The sequence below is a fragment of the Somniosus microcephalus genome, chromosome 23 (genome assembly GCF_052327205.1).
Source record: "Somniosus microcephalus isolate GS21.2 chromosome 23, FLI_Smic_1.0, whole genome shotgun sequence".
Lineage (NCBI taxonomy): Eukaryota > Metazoa > Chordata > Chondrichthyes > Squaliformes > Somniosidae > Somniosus > Somniosus microcephalus.
In genome coordinates, this window is record NC_141009.1 from 31,177,350 (window position 1) to 31,196,788 (window position 19,439).

The window sequence follows — 19,439 nt, forward strand, 5'->3', positions numbered from 1 at the left end:
CAGTTTCCATCTTACATGTTGCAACTACAACCAATTTGAATATTCCGTGTGAACGGGCCCTGATTCCTGATCCTCTCTCCAGTGAGCTGTGCATGAGCAGCCACCAGATGACAATGAACCCAGCTCGAGCGAGGCAAAAGAAGTAATTTCATATTGGGGTGCACCGCAGCCTCAATATGAACAATGGAGGAGCAGTTGCTCTCTGCTCTCCCTGCGTAGACGCTTGAAACACAATCAAATAAAAATGCTGGAGAGAACAGTTTCTTCTCTGAGCTCCAGTTTTCTTTGCTTGGCCATGCGCTACATTGTGTAGCTTTACAAGCTGGAAGATGCCAGTTTTGAATTCCGCCAGTTGATTTACCCTTCCTATTCCCCTTTTTAAAATTCTCTTCCAGTAGCCAAACTACTGAACAACAGCTAAAACAACTTTGAATCATTGCAGTAAAATAGGTGTTTAGAGACAAAAAGAAAATACTGCAGATGCTGGAAATCTGAAATAAAAACAGTAAATGCTGGAGATGCTCAGCAGGTCAGGCAGCATCTGTGAAGAGAGAAACAGAGTTAACGTTTCAGGTCGATGACCTTTAGTCAGAACTGGAAAAAAGCAGGAAATGGAACAGATTTTTAAGCAAGGGTAGGGGCTGGGAAATGGGGGAGGGGATGAAAGAACAAAAGGGAAGGTCTGTGATAGGATAGAAGGCAGGAGAGGTTAAGAGACATTAAGAGATATTCAAGGCAAAAGGAGATGGTAATGGGACAGGTTAAGAAACAAAGGCTGGCTCTAGATGAAGTGTAAATTGCGCTGGCAGAATGAAAGACAGCTGCCATGTGGAGGAGAAGAACAGAAGGCACAAACAAAAAGTGTGGATAAAATATATATGATCGGGGCCAGTTTATGATCTGAAATTGTTGAACTCTATGTTGAGTCCAGAAGGTTATAAAGTCCCTAATCAAAAGATGAGGTGATGTTCCTCGAGCTTACACTGAGCTTCTGTGGAACAATGCAAGAGGCCGAGGATGGTGAGGTCTGAATGGGAATGGAGCGGAGAATTAAAGTGACAGGCGACCGGAAGCTCGGGGTCTCCCTTACGGACTGAAGGGAGGTGTTCCGCAAAGCGGTCACCCAATCTGCGTTTGGTCTCCCCAATGTAGAGGAAACCACAGCGTGAGCAGCGAATACAGTATACTAAATTGCAAGAAGTACAAGTAAATCGCTGTTTCACCTGGAAGAGGTGTTTGGGACCCTGGAGAGTGGGAAGGGGGGAGGTATAAGGGCATGTGTTGCATCTCCTGCGCTTGCGCGGGAAGGTGCCGGGCGAAGGGGAAGGGGTGCTGGGGTTGGTAGAGGAGTGGACTAGGGTGTCGCGGAGGGAGCGGTCCCTACAGAATGCTGAAAGGGGAGGGGAAGATACGTTTGGTGGTGGGATCACTCTAGAGGTGGCGGAACTGGCGGAGGATGATCTGTTGAATGTGGAGGCTGGTGGGGTGAAAGGTGAGGACAAGGGGGACTCTATTGTGGTTCCGGGAGGGAGGGGCAGGGGTGAGGGCAGAAGTGCGGGAGATAGAACGGATACGGTCGAGGGCCGTGTCAACCACAGTAGAGGGGAATCCTCGGTTGAGGAAAAATGAAGACATGTGGGAAGCACTGGTGTGGAAGGTGGCATCGTCGGAGCAGATGCGGCAGAGACGGAGAAACTGGGAGAATGGAATAGAGTCCTTATAGGAGGCGGGGTGGGAGGAAGTGTAGTCCAGGTAGCTGTGGGAGTCAGTGGGCTTGTAGTGAATGTTTGTCAATAACCTATCCCCAGAGATGGAGACGGAGAAGTCGAGGAAGGGGAGGGAAGAGTCGGAGATGGACCATGTGAAGGTGTTTTGAGAGCTTGATTCCTAACCAAATGAGGCTGTACCCTGAGGCTAGCCATTTTGCGGGGGTGGGGGGATTTTTAAAATTTGTTATTTTTGATATGTTTCCTTAAGTTAATTTCCCTGAAAGACAGTGATTAAATTCACCCATTAGGTATTGAGAGGTTATTTCTGTCCTTTGCAAGGGAGGGACTAATACCACCTTTGTTCAAGAGAGATACTTGTCTCCCTTAGAATATGACATTTTTTTGGTGGGTTTGGATAGGGTATTCCTGTTCCACTTCTCAGCATCAGCTGTGGCTCAGTGGGTAGCACACTCGCCTTTGAGTCAGAAGGTTGTGGGTTCAACAGGAATGCTGCACTGTCAGAGGTGCTGTCTTTCGGATGAGATGTTAAACCGAGAGCTCTGTCTGCTCTTTCAGGTGACAGATCCCATGGCACTATTTCGAAGAAGAGCAGGGGAGTTATCCCTCAACCAACATAACAAAAGCAGATTATCTGGTTATTATCACATATTTGCTGTGTGCAAATTGGCTGCCATGTTTCCCACACTACACTCCAAAAGTACTTAATTGGCTGCTTTGAGACATCCGGTGGTCATGAAAGGTGCTATATAAATGTAAGTCTTTCTTTCTCATTTCTCTCACTGTTAGGAGCCATCCATATTCATGAATGGCTCCTGTTTTCAGTGACAGCCATAGTTGTGTCCTTGCATTCTATGAACATAAAGCATTCATACAAAGCCAAATACTGCGGATGCTGGAAATCTGAAATAAAAACAGAAAATGCTGGAAACACTCAGCAGGTCAAGCAGCATCTGTGGAGAGAGAAACAAAGTTAACGTTTCAGGTCGATGACCTTTCGTCAGAGCTGGAAAAAGTTAGAGATGTAGCAGGTTTTAAGCAGATGGAAAGGGAGGAAAGAAAGAAAGGGAAGGTCTGCGATGGGGTGGAAGGCAGGAGTGATTAAGCGCTCATCTGGTTGAGACGAGTAATGGACTGCCGAATTAGGTATTGAAATCACAGATGAAGAATGGGAGGGTATCTGGTTGACAATTCCAAAATTTTGTACTAGGTTGTGGGAGTTCCAATTTAAGACCTTGGATCATACTAATAACACACCTGTCCATCTTCAGAGATGTCATTCTGAACTTTTGTTGGAGGTGATGTCGAAGAGTTTCCGCTTTGGGTGCAATCGGCGATTCGGCGCAAATTGCGCCCAAACTTGCACCTGTTTTGAAAGTGTTTCCCCCCCCCCCGAGTTTCCGCTCAAATTCATTTGCATTTCACCGAACGCAAAATCTGCCATGAACCAGTGCAATCAGACAGCGTTTTAATACATTGGCCTGGATTTTCCAGGGCCTGCGACGGCTGCGCACAGCCTACGCGGTCGTAAGTGCCCCGCAAGTTCCGGGTTTCCGTGTGCGATGCGTGAAAAACTGGAACTTGCAATCTGTTAAGTTTCAGCTTGACAGGTCGTCCACATGCGCAGGAAATGGACATTCGCTGGCGGAGAGTTGGGCTATTTGCCCAACCACTGCCCAGCGAATGCCCATGAAACTCTGACGCCTGGTAAAAGCATTGCTGTTTGTGTGCGCAAATTGGCTGCTGTGTTTCCCACATTACAACAGTGACTCTACTTCATTGGCTGTAAAGCACTTTGGGACGTCCGGTGGTCGTGAAAGGCGCTATATAAATGCAAGCCTTTCTTTTTTTTCTTTTATTCGTCTCTTTACATCTGTTTTTTTTTTAATCGAAGAGCTATTGTCCCCTCTTCATTCTTCTTGAAGCAGTCTGTTCTTTTAGTTTTCTTAAAGATTTTACATCTTTTCTTTCACAAATATTGGCAGATGCCCAATTTATTTGGTGCATCAGTTATTTGGTTGCTGATACGAACTTTTTTTGGTCTTGAATATCTCGACATCTTCTTGATTGTTGTTTGTAATTCTTTACATTATAATCGGGCTTAATGTCTATGTTGCTATATTTTATTTTGGTGCTTGGCAATGATACAGATTCTATGTAGCTTATTATAGTTCTCAATCCCTGTTTTGCAAACCTTGCCTTCTGTGTATTTATCTATATATATATAAAAATTTTAACTTTTCAGATCAAAATTATATATTCATACAGGCAATAGTATACTGTTAAAAACCTATAGTGTTCCAGTAGAACAATGTAACCTTACTTATATATTATTTTATTAGGCTTGAAAAGAGAGTACTGATCGGTGAAAAGATACATCTGTCATTATAGTGCAGATTGTGGTTGCCATCAAAATTTTCTTACGTATTCAATTTGTAAAAATGTGGGCGATTGGGTGATGCAGTGGGTTTGATACTGGCCATTGCGCTCTGAGACCTAGCTACAAATGCAGCCCAGGGATGAAAGTGTTCTCTGTCTGCTGACTGTAAAGGCCCTACATGAGTTGAGTTTGGTCTGTCTCAATCTGGTGGCCATAGCATAAATCTGCTCCTACATTGACACTGAATGCTGAACCAGAGCTTTTGTTGTTGGCCTCTTCTGGTTGTCCCAAGCATTGAGGTGTTGTAAGGGGTCCTGTTCCCTTCCTCCTTACAATGTTCTTGGACTCCGGAATTACAGGAACAGCATACATGTGACAAACCGGTTTTGGCTCAACCTTTAATTCGTTAGTTTATTAAACCAACAAAACCACAGTACAAACCCCTTTTATGATTGATCTGACTGAAACTTAATTATTACAAACAAGTACAAACCCATTTATGATTTGACTGAAACGTACAATCACCCACGCGGCTGGTCGTTACCGGTGTTGATTGTAGGCCTGGATCCAGAGATGACCAATCTCTGTCCTGCTTCACCTGACTGCAGTGCCCACGCTTCGATGTTGTCCTTTCTTATAGTGTCCCAGTCCTGCTATCACACACCCCTGGGCCTCAGGTGTAGATTCAGTTAACAGCCTGCTGAAATGCTTGGTCTTCACATCTCGTTATCTTGTTCTTCCAATCTCCTGAGCTATGCAGAACTGCAAGGTCAGAGACAACTCCTTATCTCCTCCCCTGCTGTTTACACAGCAGAAAGATAATGTGATTCCTCTTATGGTGATGGACATTGCATTGTTCAGGTGTTAATGCCCTTCCATTCTGTCAGGAACTGACCAGTTGTTCAGAATTGCAGTCAACTTGTGGCATTGTCTGGTTATTAATGTTCTCCAAACTGATCATGAATCAGGGTTTCAGGTAACTCATTCCCTCTGTATATTGAGGTTAACTGTTTCATGTCCTTCAGTGTCCAAAAATTACCTCCCTCAAGTGTATTTCACAACATTGCCCCTTTAAGAACTGCAGGAGATTTTCGTGAACAGTGAAAGTTCAGTAAAATGTTTTGCCAACTGAAATTTTTCTGAACGGGTTGACTCTAAATTTGGTTGTGTCTTATTATAGTAAATCCCTGCTGTTATTACCCGTGCCAGAATAAAGGAATATGTGTTAACGTTGGGAAGGAAGGTTACGAATGCGACTGCACACGCACTGGTTACTATGGAGTTAACTGCACTTTCCGTAAGTTGTTTCATTGTTCACTTTTGTCAGTCAGAATTTATTGGAGAAGCGGTTATAGGCCCTAATCACTAGGCAGCACATTGAAACTCCAACTTAAATGCATCATCGTCACTGGTACCCAATTGCTTTCAAGCAAGTGAAGGATTCACTTCAAAACATTCCTATTAATCCCTTAATTGCTCAACCCAAGCACACTGGTTTGGTATGTTGACCAAATTCAAGTTGTGATATTGAACATCTATTTCATTCTGAAAAAGGTTTATTCTTTCGATGAATGTCTTTTTTTAAGTGCGCTTACTGTGGAATCGTGTATTCAAAAGGAACTTAATTACCTGAAATGTACCGTAATTCTAAAGGTGTAAATGTGTTCCCCGACTCAGCCCCAACTCTGTAAAGACTCAGTGTAGCACACGTTTCTCATGAGGCACGGTAGCCATATTTGTTGGGCAATGAATGGTCCTTTATATTTGTTCTTGAGATGTGGGCAACACTAACTGTACCTATTGCCCATCTCTAGTTGCCATGAGGGCATTAAGAATCAACCAGGCGGTGTGGGACTGGGCTCACATGCAGGCCAGACTAGGTAGGGGGTGGTAGGTTCCCTTCCGTGAAGGTCATCAGTGGGCTAGTTGGGTTTTTATGATGAAAAAACAGCTTTCAAGGTCATTTACTGGTGCTAGCCCACAAACCACAAATTAATTGAATTCAGTTTTACAACATGCCATGGTGGGATTGGAAATTGCAACCTCAGCACCATAACTGCTAGACCACTGTACCCAGCAGAAATAACGTTTCCATCATGGCTATTTTGCAAACAAATTAGTGATTTGAAGCACTGTTTACATTATCGGCAATGATGCTCATGATTTTTTTTTACCAATTTTTGTGATTCATGTGAATTTTTTTTAAGTATTGATTTTTCTAAAACCCTGTGACAGGGTGGCAATAATCCCTTATCTATAGAGAGTCATATTTTCCTAAATTAAAAAAAAAGCCTAACTGTCTTCCCCGGGAAAGTCAGAAAAATGACAAAACTTCTCGTCCTACGAGGTAAACAAAAATCAGGTTACCTGAAGTATTGGTGGCACTAAAAGTGTGTGGGTTGTGGTATTAAATAATAAAATAGCTGAGGGAGAAAGATAGCATTTTATTAGCAATGCTTGCTAGTATTTGCTACGGTTGATTTGATCTAAATGATATATTTTTAATTGCAGCTTTTTTCTGGTCAAGAGTTCATAAGTTCCTGAAGCCGAGCCCTAGTTTTATGCATCATGTCCTGACGCATTATAAATGGTTGTGGTATATTATAAACAACATTTCATTCTTCAGCGATACGCTCATGCGATATGTTTTAACAGGTATGTTACATTTATTAAATTTAGTATCTAAACATTGGCACTTGTAAGACAACATTGTTTTTTGACTGATATACCTGCGTATCAAAAGTATATAGATAAACTCGTTGATCTTATATGGTGTTGCGTATGGGGAATTGGGGTTAGAGGGTGAGGGATAAGTGGATCAGGACATAGAGATATAATTCAGTCCCCATTTTAAAGTTATGCATTCTGTCCTTTTATTATATTTATATACTAGCTGGGGGTGCCCGGTGTTGCCAGGGCAATTTTGGGCGCGCGGTCTCCCTGCCCCTGTCTGTCCCCCCTCTCGCTCCCTCTTCCCCTCTCCCTGTGCTGTCCTCTCCCTCCCCTCTCCCTGCCTAGCGCCTGAGGCCCGGTGCCATTGTGATAGCGGCCGTGCAGGGCCTAGCGCTTGAGGCGCGGCCAGGCTGTCGGGCCGAGACGGACCCGAGCTGAGCTCCCCCGCGGATCGCGCGGCTGACGGCCGGCTGCTGCCGCTCCCCCGACCGCTGTGTGTGTCGGGCCGAGCGGTTGCGAGGCACGGCCCGAGTGAGCACAACTTACCTGCCGCTCCGGCGGAGCGGGAGCGGGATCAGGAGCCGCAATGTGGGGGTTTCTTTTGCTGCTGCTGTCCCTGTGGGGATGGAAAAAATGGCGGCGAAGTTTAGGGAGACTGGAACATTAGGACCCGCCCGTGACGCACCGATTGGTCAACCATCAGGTGAGTGAACTGTAGGATTGGTCATGCAGCACGTCAATCAACGCTAATGAGAGGTAGGATTGGTCAACCGCTAATGAGTGGATTTTTGAGGATTTTTGAACGTTTTTTGTATACTGTCCAAACAATTTTTGTCTGACAAAGAAGTAAATACACCTACGAGAGTCCCCTAACGATAAGCTTTCTTTCGATATAACATACGTGTAGGTACGCTCTATAACTTTTGATTGTATAGCCAGACAGACAGAAAGACAGAGAGACAGACAGAGAGACATACCGGTTTATATATATACTAGCTGGGGGGAGCCCGGCTTTGCCAGGGCTGTTTTGGGCCGGGCGGTTTAAATCGAGTACGAGGCTTTGGGGCCTCTCTGTGTCCCTCTGTGAATCTGGTGCCGGGCAACATTTTAAATCGAGTCCCAGGCTTTTGGGCCCTGTCTATGTCCCTTTGTGAATCTGCTGCCGGGCAACATTTCTACCTTTTAATACCTTGAAAGATGAAAGTGAAAGTACTTATAAAACGTTTTTGGTAAATCTTATGTTATTTTTAAAAGAGATACTAACTTTTTCAAAGCTGGATGATCAAAGTAGTTTGAGCTGGAAGCTGAAGTAATGGCAGTGAAACAATGGCTGCCAGATCCCTGAGATGAAAACGATTAGTCCCCCCCACACACACACACACCGATTGGCCAACCATCAGGGGACCGTACTGTAGGATTGGTCAATCGTGACGGCACAGGATTGGTCGAACCTTGACGTCAGTCAATCAATGCTAAGTAGCAGATAATGAGTTTAATTTTGAAGGTTTTTTGCATAAGGCGCGAACAATTTTCGTCTGACCGAAAAGTAAATACGCTTACGAGCGTCCCGGAAGCGTAAGCTTTCTTTGGAGGTAACGCGCGCGTAGGTACGCTCTATAACTTTCGAGCGCATAGCCGGACAGACGCACACGTGAGGACAGACAGACAGAAGGACAGACAGACTCCTTTATATATTAGATATATAGCTAAGACCCGGGGAAATGCCTCCGATCCACAAATAAAATCCGCGCCTACCTGGGGGGTCAGGGAGGTACGGAGACTCGCGGTCCCGGGCCTCTCCGGGTACCCCGCGGGTAGAGGCCCACGTATCTCAGGAGCGCAGGCGGTTCGCAAGCGCCCCTGGGATCACGTGGGCCAGTCCAACGAATGAAAGAAGGGAATCCCCATTCATACTTATGGGGATTCTGTATGTACGGAAACCCCATAAGTATGAATGGGAATATTCCAAAAAGTATCTCTACACATCAAATACATTTAAAAAAAAATCACATATTTAAAATTAATTAAAATGGCATTTAATTAAACATTTAAAAGAAAAATTTTATTTTTTGAAAATAAATTTACATGTTTTAAACGGGCTAAACTTACCTTATTTAACAAGTTTTTAAATGTATAAATTATTGATAAAATTTTATTTTTCTGTTTTTTAAAACTCTTATGCTGGTAAAAGCAGCCCTTGTGCCTGCTTTTACCAGGCGTAAGAATTTCACGGGCATTCGCTGGGCAGAAGTTGGGCAAATAGCCCCACTCTCCGCCCCCGGAGGCCCTTTTCCCGGGGATTCGTACGATCTGTCAAGAAACAGATCGCAAGTGCTGGGTTTTAGCGCGTGCGTTCCGCATGCCTAAACCCGGAACTTGCGCAGCCCTTACGGACGCGTACACACCTCGTGCACGTCTGTAGGGGCCGCAAATTACGGCCCAATACTTAGATTTTATATTATTAATTATAAGCAAATAGCAAAACTTACAGCAATTTGAGAAACAAAGAAGCTAGTGAGAGCTTGAGCGTTCCCTTGCATTACAGGCTGAAGAGCTGAGAGATGCAAAAACTGAGCAGCATCGCCACTGGTGGGAGGGTGTAATTACAGTGTGACAAGTTTATATAGCCCATTGCCATTACAAATGTAGCCATTAGGATTTACAGATAATTACATAGAACCTACAGCATAGAAACAGGCCATTAAACCCAACTGCTCCATGACAGTGTATATACTCCACACGAGCCTTTTCCCACTCTAAATACCTCTTCCCATCCTGCCCCCATATTCCTCTATTCACTTCTCACTCATATATCCATCAGGCCTCCCTGTAAATGTATGCATGCTCTCTGCTGCAACCATTCCTTGTGGCAGCAATTTCCACATTCCCATCACTTTCTACATAAAGAAATTCCTGCTTAATTCTTTATTTGACCTGCTCTTGGCTATCTTTTATCTATGTTCCCTTGTCCTGGACTCACCTGCAAGTGGAAACCATTTCTTCGCGTACAGTTCAGTATGCTTTTTTGTACAGCCAATAATTGTTTAGTGTGTTTGATATTTTTAAGGGGTGCAGCACTCAGATGAACTGTTCTTGGAGACAAAGTACATGCATGATGTTGAGATACAATTAGTCCCCAGTATGTTTGTATTTCCAGAAGAGAGCAATAAAAGGAAAATACTGCAAATGCTGTAACGCTGAAAGACAAATAGAAAATTCTGGAAATGCACAGCATGTCCAAAGGCTAGTATTTCAAAATGGATCCCAGCACAGAATGACTCTAGCCAAAACATTAAACCATCTTCCTCTCATAGATCTTTATAAAGTGCTGGTTAGGCCACAACTGGAGTATTGCATCCAGTTCTGGTCACCACACTTTAAGAAGGATGTGAAGGCCCGTGAGAGGGTGCAGAGGAGATTTACCAGAATGGTTCCGGGGATGGGGGATCTTAGCTACAAGGACAGGTTGGAGAAGCTGGATTTGTTTTCATTAGAGTAAAGGAGGTTGAGGGCTGATTTGCTAGAGGTGTACAAGATTGTGACGGGTTTGGATAGGCTAGACGGGGAAAGGCTGTTCCCACTACTTGATGGTACAAGGACTAGGGGACACAGATTTAAGGTTTTGATCAAGAGATACAGGGGGATGTGAGGAAAAACTTTTTTACACAGCGAGTGGTGAGGACCTGGAATTCGCTGCCAATGGAAGTGGTGGAAGCGGAGACACTTGATGTTTTCAAGGGGAGACTGGGTAGACACTTGAGGGAAATAAACTTGCAGGGCTATGGGGATAGAGCGAGGGAATGGGACTGACTCAATTGCTTTGCAGAGAGCCGGCACGGACTCGATGGGCCGAATGGCCTCCTTCTGTGCCATTATGACTCTACGGGCTGGATTTTACCTGCTAAGACGAGTTGGAGGCGGGACTGCTGCCTTCCAGCTTCTAGTCCTGCCCCCAGCGACGTCCAATGCACAGACGCTATTTTCTTCTGATTGGCCTTGTTAAGCCTGCCCTGCGGGCTTGCCGGCCAATTAGGGGAAAGCCGGTGTCAGATGACGTCAGTTGATGACGCTTCATCTGCCAGTTTTCTTAAAGGGACATCTACCATTTATTTTTGACAGATGATCTGTCAGTGTTTGACAGCATTGAGGTGCTGTCAGACACTGACAATCACTGTACAAAGGTGAGCCCTTACACCCAGTCTCTCCAATGACTCCTTAGGATAAAACAGATGGCAGCTGCAGGTGAGGTTACATAAGCGATCTGTCACTTCTCCCAATGAGGTGAGGCCACACAAACACTTCAAAGCTTGTCACCTACAGAAAAATCTAAACACATTAAAAATGACTTTCCCAACATCTCCTTACCTCTGCTACTCACCAGTGTCCCATTGGCTCCTTCACACCACTTCTGCAACTGTCATCTATACACAAACATTACAACAGACCCACAGCACGCCTCACTTACCCTGGCGGGGTTCCCTGATGTCGGGAAGCCCACAGCAGAAGTCTCATAATGGGAAAAAGCTTCTTAACTGCCTGTTAACTACCTGTTAACAGGCAGTTACGTGGCTATAATCCTCTTCCCACCGCTAGGAGTCGGGTCCCTGCGCAAATTGGGGACCCGACTCCCGGGAAGATTGTTTGGAGGCGGGTTGGGAGTGGGTTTGGGACCCGCTCCCATTCTTTTTGATTTTGCCAGCAGTCCCGCCTCCTCAGGGCTAGTAAAATCCAGCCCTGTGACTCTATGCTGACCAGCCCACTGTACAATTTCAATCTCTGTTTTGAAATGTGTACAATTGTGCGACTGGGGAATGCACATCCAATCCCTGTCAGTCATGCTGCAGATAGGTGTATTTTAAGGGTATATTCAGACTGCAAGCTTAGCATCGGTGTGTAGTGGTTTCTGTTCTGCACTGTGCTAAGCCAGCAGTGTAAATCCAGAGTCAGGCCCAGACCTGACTCCACAGAGAAGCAATGGGAAACTCCTTGGAGGGGAGACTCCAATAGGGTCGCCAACCCTCCTGGATTGTCATGCTGGAGTCTCCAATAATCAAAGATGAATCTACAGGAAACTGCTGCGAGCAACCCTGGAGAAAAATCATAGGGCAATAAAAGAATGGTGGGTAGATTTTGGTTAATTTTCTTTGAACGCTTTTGTTTATTAGTTGTAAAAATATTCGAATTAGGGAAAAAAAGTTGTTTGATTGACGGTCAAGATTCATCCAATCAGGTAACGAAGAGCCTGTTTGCTTTCCAATTGGTGCGAGAAGGTGGTGCGCCGTGAGGATGGACGCGTTGGGCGGCCAATAGCAGGAGTGTGGGAGCGGAGCGCTTGAGGTGGGAGTCCATGTGAGGAGACCCCCTGGAATACGTCCAACCAGAGTTGGCACCCCGAGACTCCCACCATGTTTACATTTGGCACTCAACGGAATGCCGATCCGGTGTCGAGTCAACCCTGTGTTTGTTTTATTTATTTGTTCATGGGATGTGGGCATCGCTGGCAAGGCCAGCATTTATTGCCTGTCCCTAGTTGCCCTCGAGAAGGTGGTGGTGAGCCGCCTTCTTGAACCACTGCAGTCCGTGCGGTGAAGGTACTCCCACAGTGCTGTTAGGGAGGGAGTTCCAGGACTTTGACCCAGCGACGATGAAGGATCGGCCAATATACTTCAATTTATTTACAAAGTGCTCAAGCCTGCCAGTAAGTTAAATGCGCTCTCCGCACATAAAAATTGTAATTCTTTACTCCTGGGTTCTAGCCAAGCAGGAGCCAGGTACTGTAAACAAGATACTACCTGGCTGGAACCCACACTGTAGCAACCAGTCTGACATCAGTATCCACAGCATCAATGTGGCTTGAGGTAATAAGTGAAATGAATATAGTGCTGGGGAATTCACCGTGGGAAGACAATTGGATTGAAATTATTTCCTGGACGTCATTCCGGCTGCTTTTGTGGTACAGGCTGTTTGTTACTAAATCTTCCGAGGACTGAACCAGCACGCAGAAGGCCTCAAACCGATGGCAGTGCCCCTTTTAAATGTTATAAGCGCCAACGTTTTTGTGTGTGAGTCTCTGAATGAATGAGAAGTACATGAAACACATGCAGCTGACCAAGATAAGGCAGACTGTTGCAAACAGCAATGATACGGCAAACAAACAACGCCTTCTGACATAAGTTCGAGCTACTTAGTGCTGTACTTTTAGATGTTCAGCAAACCGAACAGGCTGGAACTTAAGTTGAAGTATCAGATTGCAATTGATTCCGCAAAACATTGTTTAGAATAAAGCCCGCAAGCGACCTCTCATGATTTAATGCTATTTGATGCAAAATACATTTGTTTGCAGTGTACGCAGACTCAGAGTGTTAATAGTGCCATCCCCATTTTTGGGCATCTTAACACTAATAAGTCCACAGCGTTTGTAACACAGAGCAGACCAAAAGTGAAGTGTTTTCTACTATTGCCTAATATCCTTTCCATGTGTGTGGTGCTTATTCAGGGCTGCTGGATTCCATCAGAAAATTCAAATGAAGTAACAAATCATACTTTACTAAACAGGAATTCAAAGAGCTGGTGAACTTTTAAACCTACATGGAAGGGTGCACATGATAATGTCCTAATGTGTAGACGAATATAGACTTGACTCATTTCATTGGCGTGCCTTTGGGTTTCAAGATAAGTAGCTCATTTCATTGGATATGCAGCACGATTCTAATGATACTTAAGTAAGTCAATTAGTACACAATTAGTAAATGTGTAACAGATACACAGGTGGCATTTTGTGCTTTACTTTAGCAATCTACCCCGGTGCATGAGCATGCTGAGTAGCCATACCAGGGCCATTTTCTTAAGATCTGCCCTATATTTCTACATTTGTTCCCAGCTTGCGCAGGTACTGTGCACCAGGCTGACCTTGGTCACCACCTCCTGCTAGCCATGTTGCACTGCTCTCCTTACATCCATTTATCACCTCAACACCCATCAAAGGCTGTTTTTGGACTATTGTTTGCCCACAAACTGCATTACCTACTTCCATATTGTCCATACCTTTAAGTGGCTACTTCCCTTATAATAGCTGGTGTAGTTTACAGGGCTGCAGCAATGCCAGATATTCCACCATGGTGTGAGCTCCTAATGGTGTGCACACTTTATGCTGAGAGCTGACCATGAATATGTAATTAGGGCTTACACCAGAAGACCAAATGGAGTGCGCTGTGTGCATTATATGTGGGTACAAAGCTTGCTGTACACCCTTTACTGTGAAGAAGCACAGACTTCAGCACATTGTCCCTGTACATAAGAACATAAGAAATAGGAGCAGGAGCAGGCCATTCGGCCCCTCGAGCCTGCTCCGCCATTTAATGAGATCATGGCTGATCCGATTTTGGCCTCAACTCCACTTTCCTGCCCGCTCCCCATAACCCTTGACTCCCCTGTTGTTCAAAAATCTGTCTATCTCAGCCTTAAATATATTCAATGACTCAGCTTCCACAGCTCTCTGGGGTAAAGATTTCCAAAGATTCACGACCCTCTGAGAAGAAATTCTTCCTCATCTCCGTCTTAAATGGGCGACCCCTTATTCTGAGACTATGCCCCATTGTTCTAGATTCCCCCATGAGGGGAAACATCTTCCCTGCATCTACCCTGTACAACCCCCTCAGAATCTTACATGTTTCAATAAGATCACCTCTCATTCTTCTAAACTCCAATGAGTATAGGCCCAACCTGCTCAACCTTTCCTCATAAGACAACCCTTCCATCCCAGGAATCAACCTAGTGAACCTTCTCTGAACTGCCTCCAATGCAAGTATATCCCTCCTTAAATAAGGAGACCAAAACTGTATGCAGTACTCTAGGTGTGGTCTCACCAGTGCCCTATACAGTTGTAACCGGACTTCCCTACTTTTATACTCCATCCCCCTTGAAATAAAGGCCAACATTCCATTTGCCTTCCTAATTACTTGCTGCACCTGCATGTTGACGTTTTGTGTGTCATGTACGAGGACCTCCAGATGTAATGTAAACACACTAGATATCCTGCAGTATCCAACATGGTGGTGGACTTTAGGGGTAGATTTAGCACACTGAAACGGGTGGGTTGGGAGCGTGTGGGGGATAAAATTCAGAACCACGACCCCAACCCGCCTCCACCCCATCCACTTCCGGGTTTAACAGAGGAGGAACAAGGGGCGGGCAGCCAACCTGCTCCCAGGAGGCGGGTTGGCAATTTAAATATGTTAATGAGGCTGGCAGCCTCTGATTTAACCTGCTTTGCTGGTTTTACAGTGGGCGGCTGGGTTTCTCAGGCCTTGAGGGAACCTGGCAGCTGAAGCGAGGCGAGGACCCCCCCCATGGCCCCCCAAGCACACCCGATCAGACCCCGCCCCCCATACAAAGGCCCCCGTGGTCGGGAATTGGACCGCCCCACCTCCGGGATCGGACCCCCCCTCCAGCTCAGACTCTCCTGGGATCAGGGATCGGACCCACCCCCTGGGGTTGGGGATTGGACCCTCTCTCCGGAGTCGGGGATCGGACCACCTGGGGATGGGACCCACTCCCCGGGGTCAGAGATTGGACCCCCGGGATCGGACACCTCTCCAGGGTCGAAGGTCAGAGATCGGACCCCCCCCCGGGTTGTTGATCGGACCTACCTGCTCCTGTGGCCTGCTCCGAAGTGCTCCCCGCCCAACTGGAAGCCAAGCCTATCAGTCAGGCTGACTTCCGAGCTGCAAACATGTCAAAAGATGCTCGCTGTGGAGTTAAAACTCCACGGCATGCGGGGAAACCCAGACTTCTGAAACTCCAGCGCCCCCCCTCCCCCTCCGCCAGCCCCCCTACTTACGTAACCCACCTCTGATAATATCCAGGCCTTTGAGTCTGTTGTCATCTGTTCAATAGTACTGTTTTGCAAATGTTTAAACTGTGCAATCAACACAGAAAGGCTTCTATAAAAATACTGTAGTGTTTGAACACAGCAAAATAGGCTCACTGAAAAGAACAGGTGGACTCAAAATTTTCTGATACTTTAATTTTCCTCAAGGAATTTGTCAGAAACTTTGAAGCTTCATTGCTTCCATCAACCTTGAGCTACTGCCAACAGGATGACAGTGCCCTTTCGATGTAAAATTGCAGTACGTTAACAGCACATTGGAGTCTAAATTCAACATTGTTGTGCCCGGTTTAAGAGTGTAAAACAGATGTAATGATGACAGATTTAGCAGTGGAAAGGCCAGCGCCCGATTTGTGTGTGCACCTGGACCGCTGCTAAATTCAGCAGGACCTTTTTTTAGGAGGCTGCAGTGGTTGCCACAATTAACCACAGGCCTCAGTTCAATATTGAAATTAAATGAGGCTCTTGCACACATTTCCAGACCCGTTCCCAAAATTGCGAAAAGTAGTCGGCGAGTGCATCGGTCAACCATCTTTTCAGGCTCGACAGCAGCCTAACCAGTGCTCCTCCTGCCTCCACATTAATACTGCAGCCGCTGCCGACATGCATTTGCCCCCCTGCCTCCCCATTGTCTCACACGCTCCCCCCTCCCGAACTTACCTGTGCAATACAAGTTGTTGTTGTTGTTGTGTGCCTGGGCCGGCCGGTGGCTGAGCTGGCCAAAATTCAAAGGGCCTGGACTGACGAACTGCCCTCGGGCACTTGATTGATGCTCGCAACTCGCTGAAATGATGACGATGGGGCCTGTGGACACATTTAGGATGGTCCTCAGGCCTGTCCGTTCTGGTGCCCCTAGGCAGGCTGGGTGCTGCACGGATCACGCCCGGTTTCGGGCACTGATGAATTTAGCCCTCATTATCTGTGTGCAGAGTCATCACAAGACCAATTGAGGATGTTATGGAATGATCCCTAAATTAAAGCAGGCTCAAGAAAGTGAAAATCCATGATAAAAGTTCATATTGCACCAGATACAGCAGTGGATGGAGCAGGATGTAGAGTAGTGCCTGAAGCTAAAACATTCTTTTTAACACACCGTAGCCAAATTCTGGAGGAGTGCTTTGAAGCATTGCCCAATATCCAGTTCAGTCTGGTGAATTGAATTCCGTGTAGTGTTCATTCAGACCTGCTGGTTTTGACCAGAGAACTCAAATTAAATCACTTAACATGAATGCCAAGAACTGGTGAATTGTTAACCCTGCATTGTAGGAAGATACATTGCACGGTGATAGAGTGCAGGCCTGTCCAGACTTGGCCTGTTTCATTTCCTCATCTTGGGATTCAAGACATATGGCATATTTCTCTGCTCTATAAGAAATTTGAACCTAAATTGACCCATACATTAGAGCTGCCTCTCGATAAAGTCTGCCTCTCCCCTGATGGCCCAGTTGTTTGTGGCATATAGCATTACGGGGGCGATTTTAACCCTACTCGCTCAACAGAAATCTGGCAGGTGGGCAGTTAAAATCACCCCGGCTTTTACCTGTCCGAAAGCCGCCATGATCCCAACATCTGCAATTTTAACCTGCTCTCCTGAGCAGGCAGCAAGGACACATGCCCGGAGCCAACAGGGTCCTTCTTTACATATGCATGTTGCGGCCCGATGACGTCATTGAGACCCGACTGTAATTTTAACTCGGGCCTGAGCAGGGAATCCACCTAGGGTCCCAGATTTGATCCAAGGGCTAGGCTGATGCCAAAGAGGACAGTGTTTGAATCACTGCAATTGGCCTCAGTGGCCCTGGGTTTGGAACAGAAAAATCAGCCAGGCTTCCTGTTCTTGATCACTATCCAGTGGCCCCTGCAGGCCGAGAGCATGTGTTAAGATGAGGACCTGATCAGGCTGAACTGTGGTGGCACCGGTGATTGAATAGCTTGCCAGCATTTATTGTCACGGTGAAGTACATTGGTGAGTTACAGGTGGGCACCTGGCACCTATGGAACCGTATCCCAGCACGGAGTCAACACCTTTAGGCAAGGAGAGGCAAGGTGGGCAGATTACAGAAACATATCTGTGTCAATCCCTTTTGGCAAATTATGTAGTAGGGATCCCCGGGCTCAGTATTAATTTTTGGTACAGTTTGTCCCAAACTGATCCCATCCCCTCAAACTTCAACTCTTACCCAAACCACTGATATTCCTGTAAAATTCTACAGCCTTAAATGGCAGTCCTTGCCCGCCTGGGTGCACAGATTATCTAAAAAATATCTGAACAGTTTTGCAAGGTCACGGAACAATGCTTAGCAGTGGTGTACAGCCAACTAAACATGCAGTGAGGAATTTTAGCCCGTGTCAGATTTATTTTTTGGCTATCAGCCAGGCAGAGAGCCAAGGGCTGGGCTTGTGGGCTGCATACCTCAGAGCTGGACTATCAATGATCTCACAGCACTGCCTCTGAGGCACGTCAGCATCAACTGTGTTTGTCATTAGATTACTTGTAACTTTGTCCCAGACTGTAAGGGTTTGGGTGCATCGATCTTGCCGAGGACTCTGCCCACCTCAGTCGAAGTTAACATTGCGACATTTTCTCCGAGGTACATCGGCATATTCTGTGCTTTCCACTTGCTTGTAACAATTTGAAAATGACCTGAGACCCAATACGTAATGAATTCAGCCTTCATCTACTAAAAGTGAATGGAGGCTGACGTAAGAAAACTACTAGGCACTTGGCCTAAGCGTTAAACAAAGCTTTAATCAACTGTTTTACAACATGGAGGTCTAGTTGTGTCCTTCACTAGTTCCTGTTAAGAATGTCCTGCGCAAGCTGGGCCCGTGCCCGAGTATTTATACTCTCCCTGGACAGCGCCACCCGTAGGCCGCTCAGTATTATTTCATAAGTCTTTCTTTCATGAATGACTGATTCATGTCAGAGATATTTGCAATTGTCCAACAATCTGACTTGTAGCTTCCCTTCCTGTTCCCATTGATGGAGACTGACCCCTGGATTTACGTGTTTAAAATGAAGAACTGTAGTTTTTAAATCTATATGTACATACAATAGTGCATTGATTTTAGTAGTTTGGAGTTCAGCTCTGTTCCACACTGTCTCATCAAACACACGAGAGAGCAGGTTGTCATTGGACAGAAGGTTGCGGTGCTGATATTTTTCTGTGATGAAGACATGTACCAGTTCTTAAACGTTGGCAATTAGGGTTCGGCTTTCAATTTGTACATACTCAGTCGATCACTGTAATAGAACAGCAAGCTGTAGGTTGTGTTGTTCAGCAGGTAAATGGATACACAACCTAGATTAGAGTGGTAGGACAAACAGAATTAGAAGAGGAATGGAGATAGAGAGTACGAGAAAAGAATCATGGTTTATCTGAGCAGATGAGCTATACAGATCGGGAAGGGGCCAGGTTTGATGACCGTTCTGTGCTCAAATAACTCATCTCAGTACTATAGTTGCCAGGTCACTGTGGGTTAGGAAGGGCAAATTTGTGCAAGTGCTTCCACTCCTGATTATTATCCACTGAGCATCGCTGAACTGCACATTTGAATGTCAGGGTGAGTATTGGTGAGCTTTGTTGTAAAGCCACACACAGTTGAATAGTGTAGCACTCCATGTCAAGACTGAAACATATAATGGGCATTTAGACATGTTACCAGAGGGAGCCAAGTGGCTGTGGGACCAAAACCCAGCAAACTGTCACCAATTTTGGAGTGGGGGGGGGGTTCGGTGGAGGGTGGGGGGTGGTTCAGCGGGGGGTGGGGT

The 19,439-nt window shown here is 45.8% G+C and overlaps 1 protein-coding gene across 2 annotated transcripts in view; it reads left to right on the forward strand.

Annotated features, from left to right (window-relative positions):
- The window catches only part of LOC147101785 (prostaglandin G/H synthase 1-like), a 106,179-nt gene that overhangs the window by 8,474 nt on the left and 78,266 nt on the right, over positions 1-19,439 (forward strand). The window contains exons 3-4 of one of the 2 annotated variants that reach the window (XM_085965725.1): positions 5,288-5,404; positions 6,619-6,762. The exons of the other annotated variant lie outside the window; for it this stretch is intronic. Of the exons in view, the coding sequence (XP_085821851.1) occupies positions 5,288-5,404; positions 6,619-6,762 (261 nt within the window). The remainder of the gene's footprint in view (positions 1-5,287; positions 5,405-6,618; positions 6,763-19,439) is intronic. 2 annotated transcript variants of the gene reach the window in all.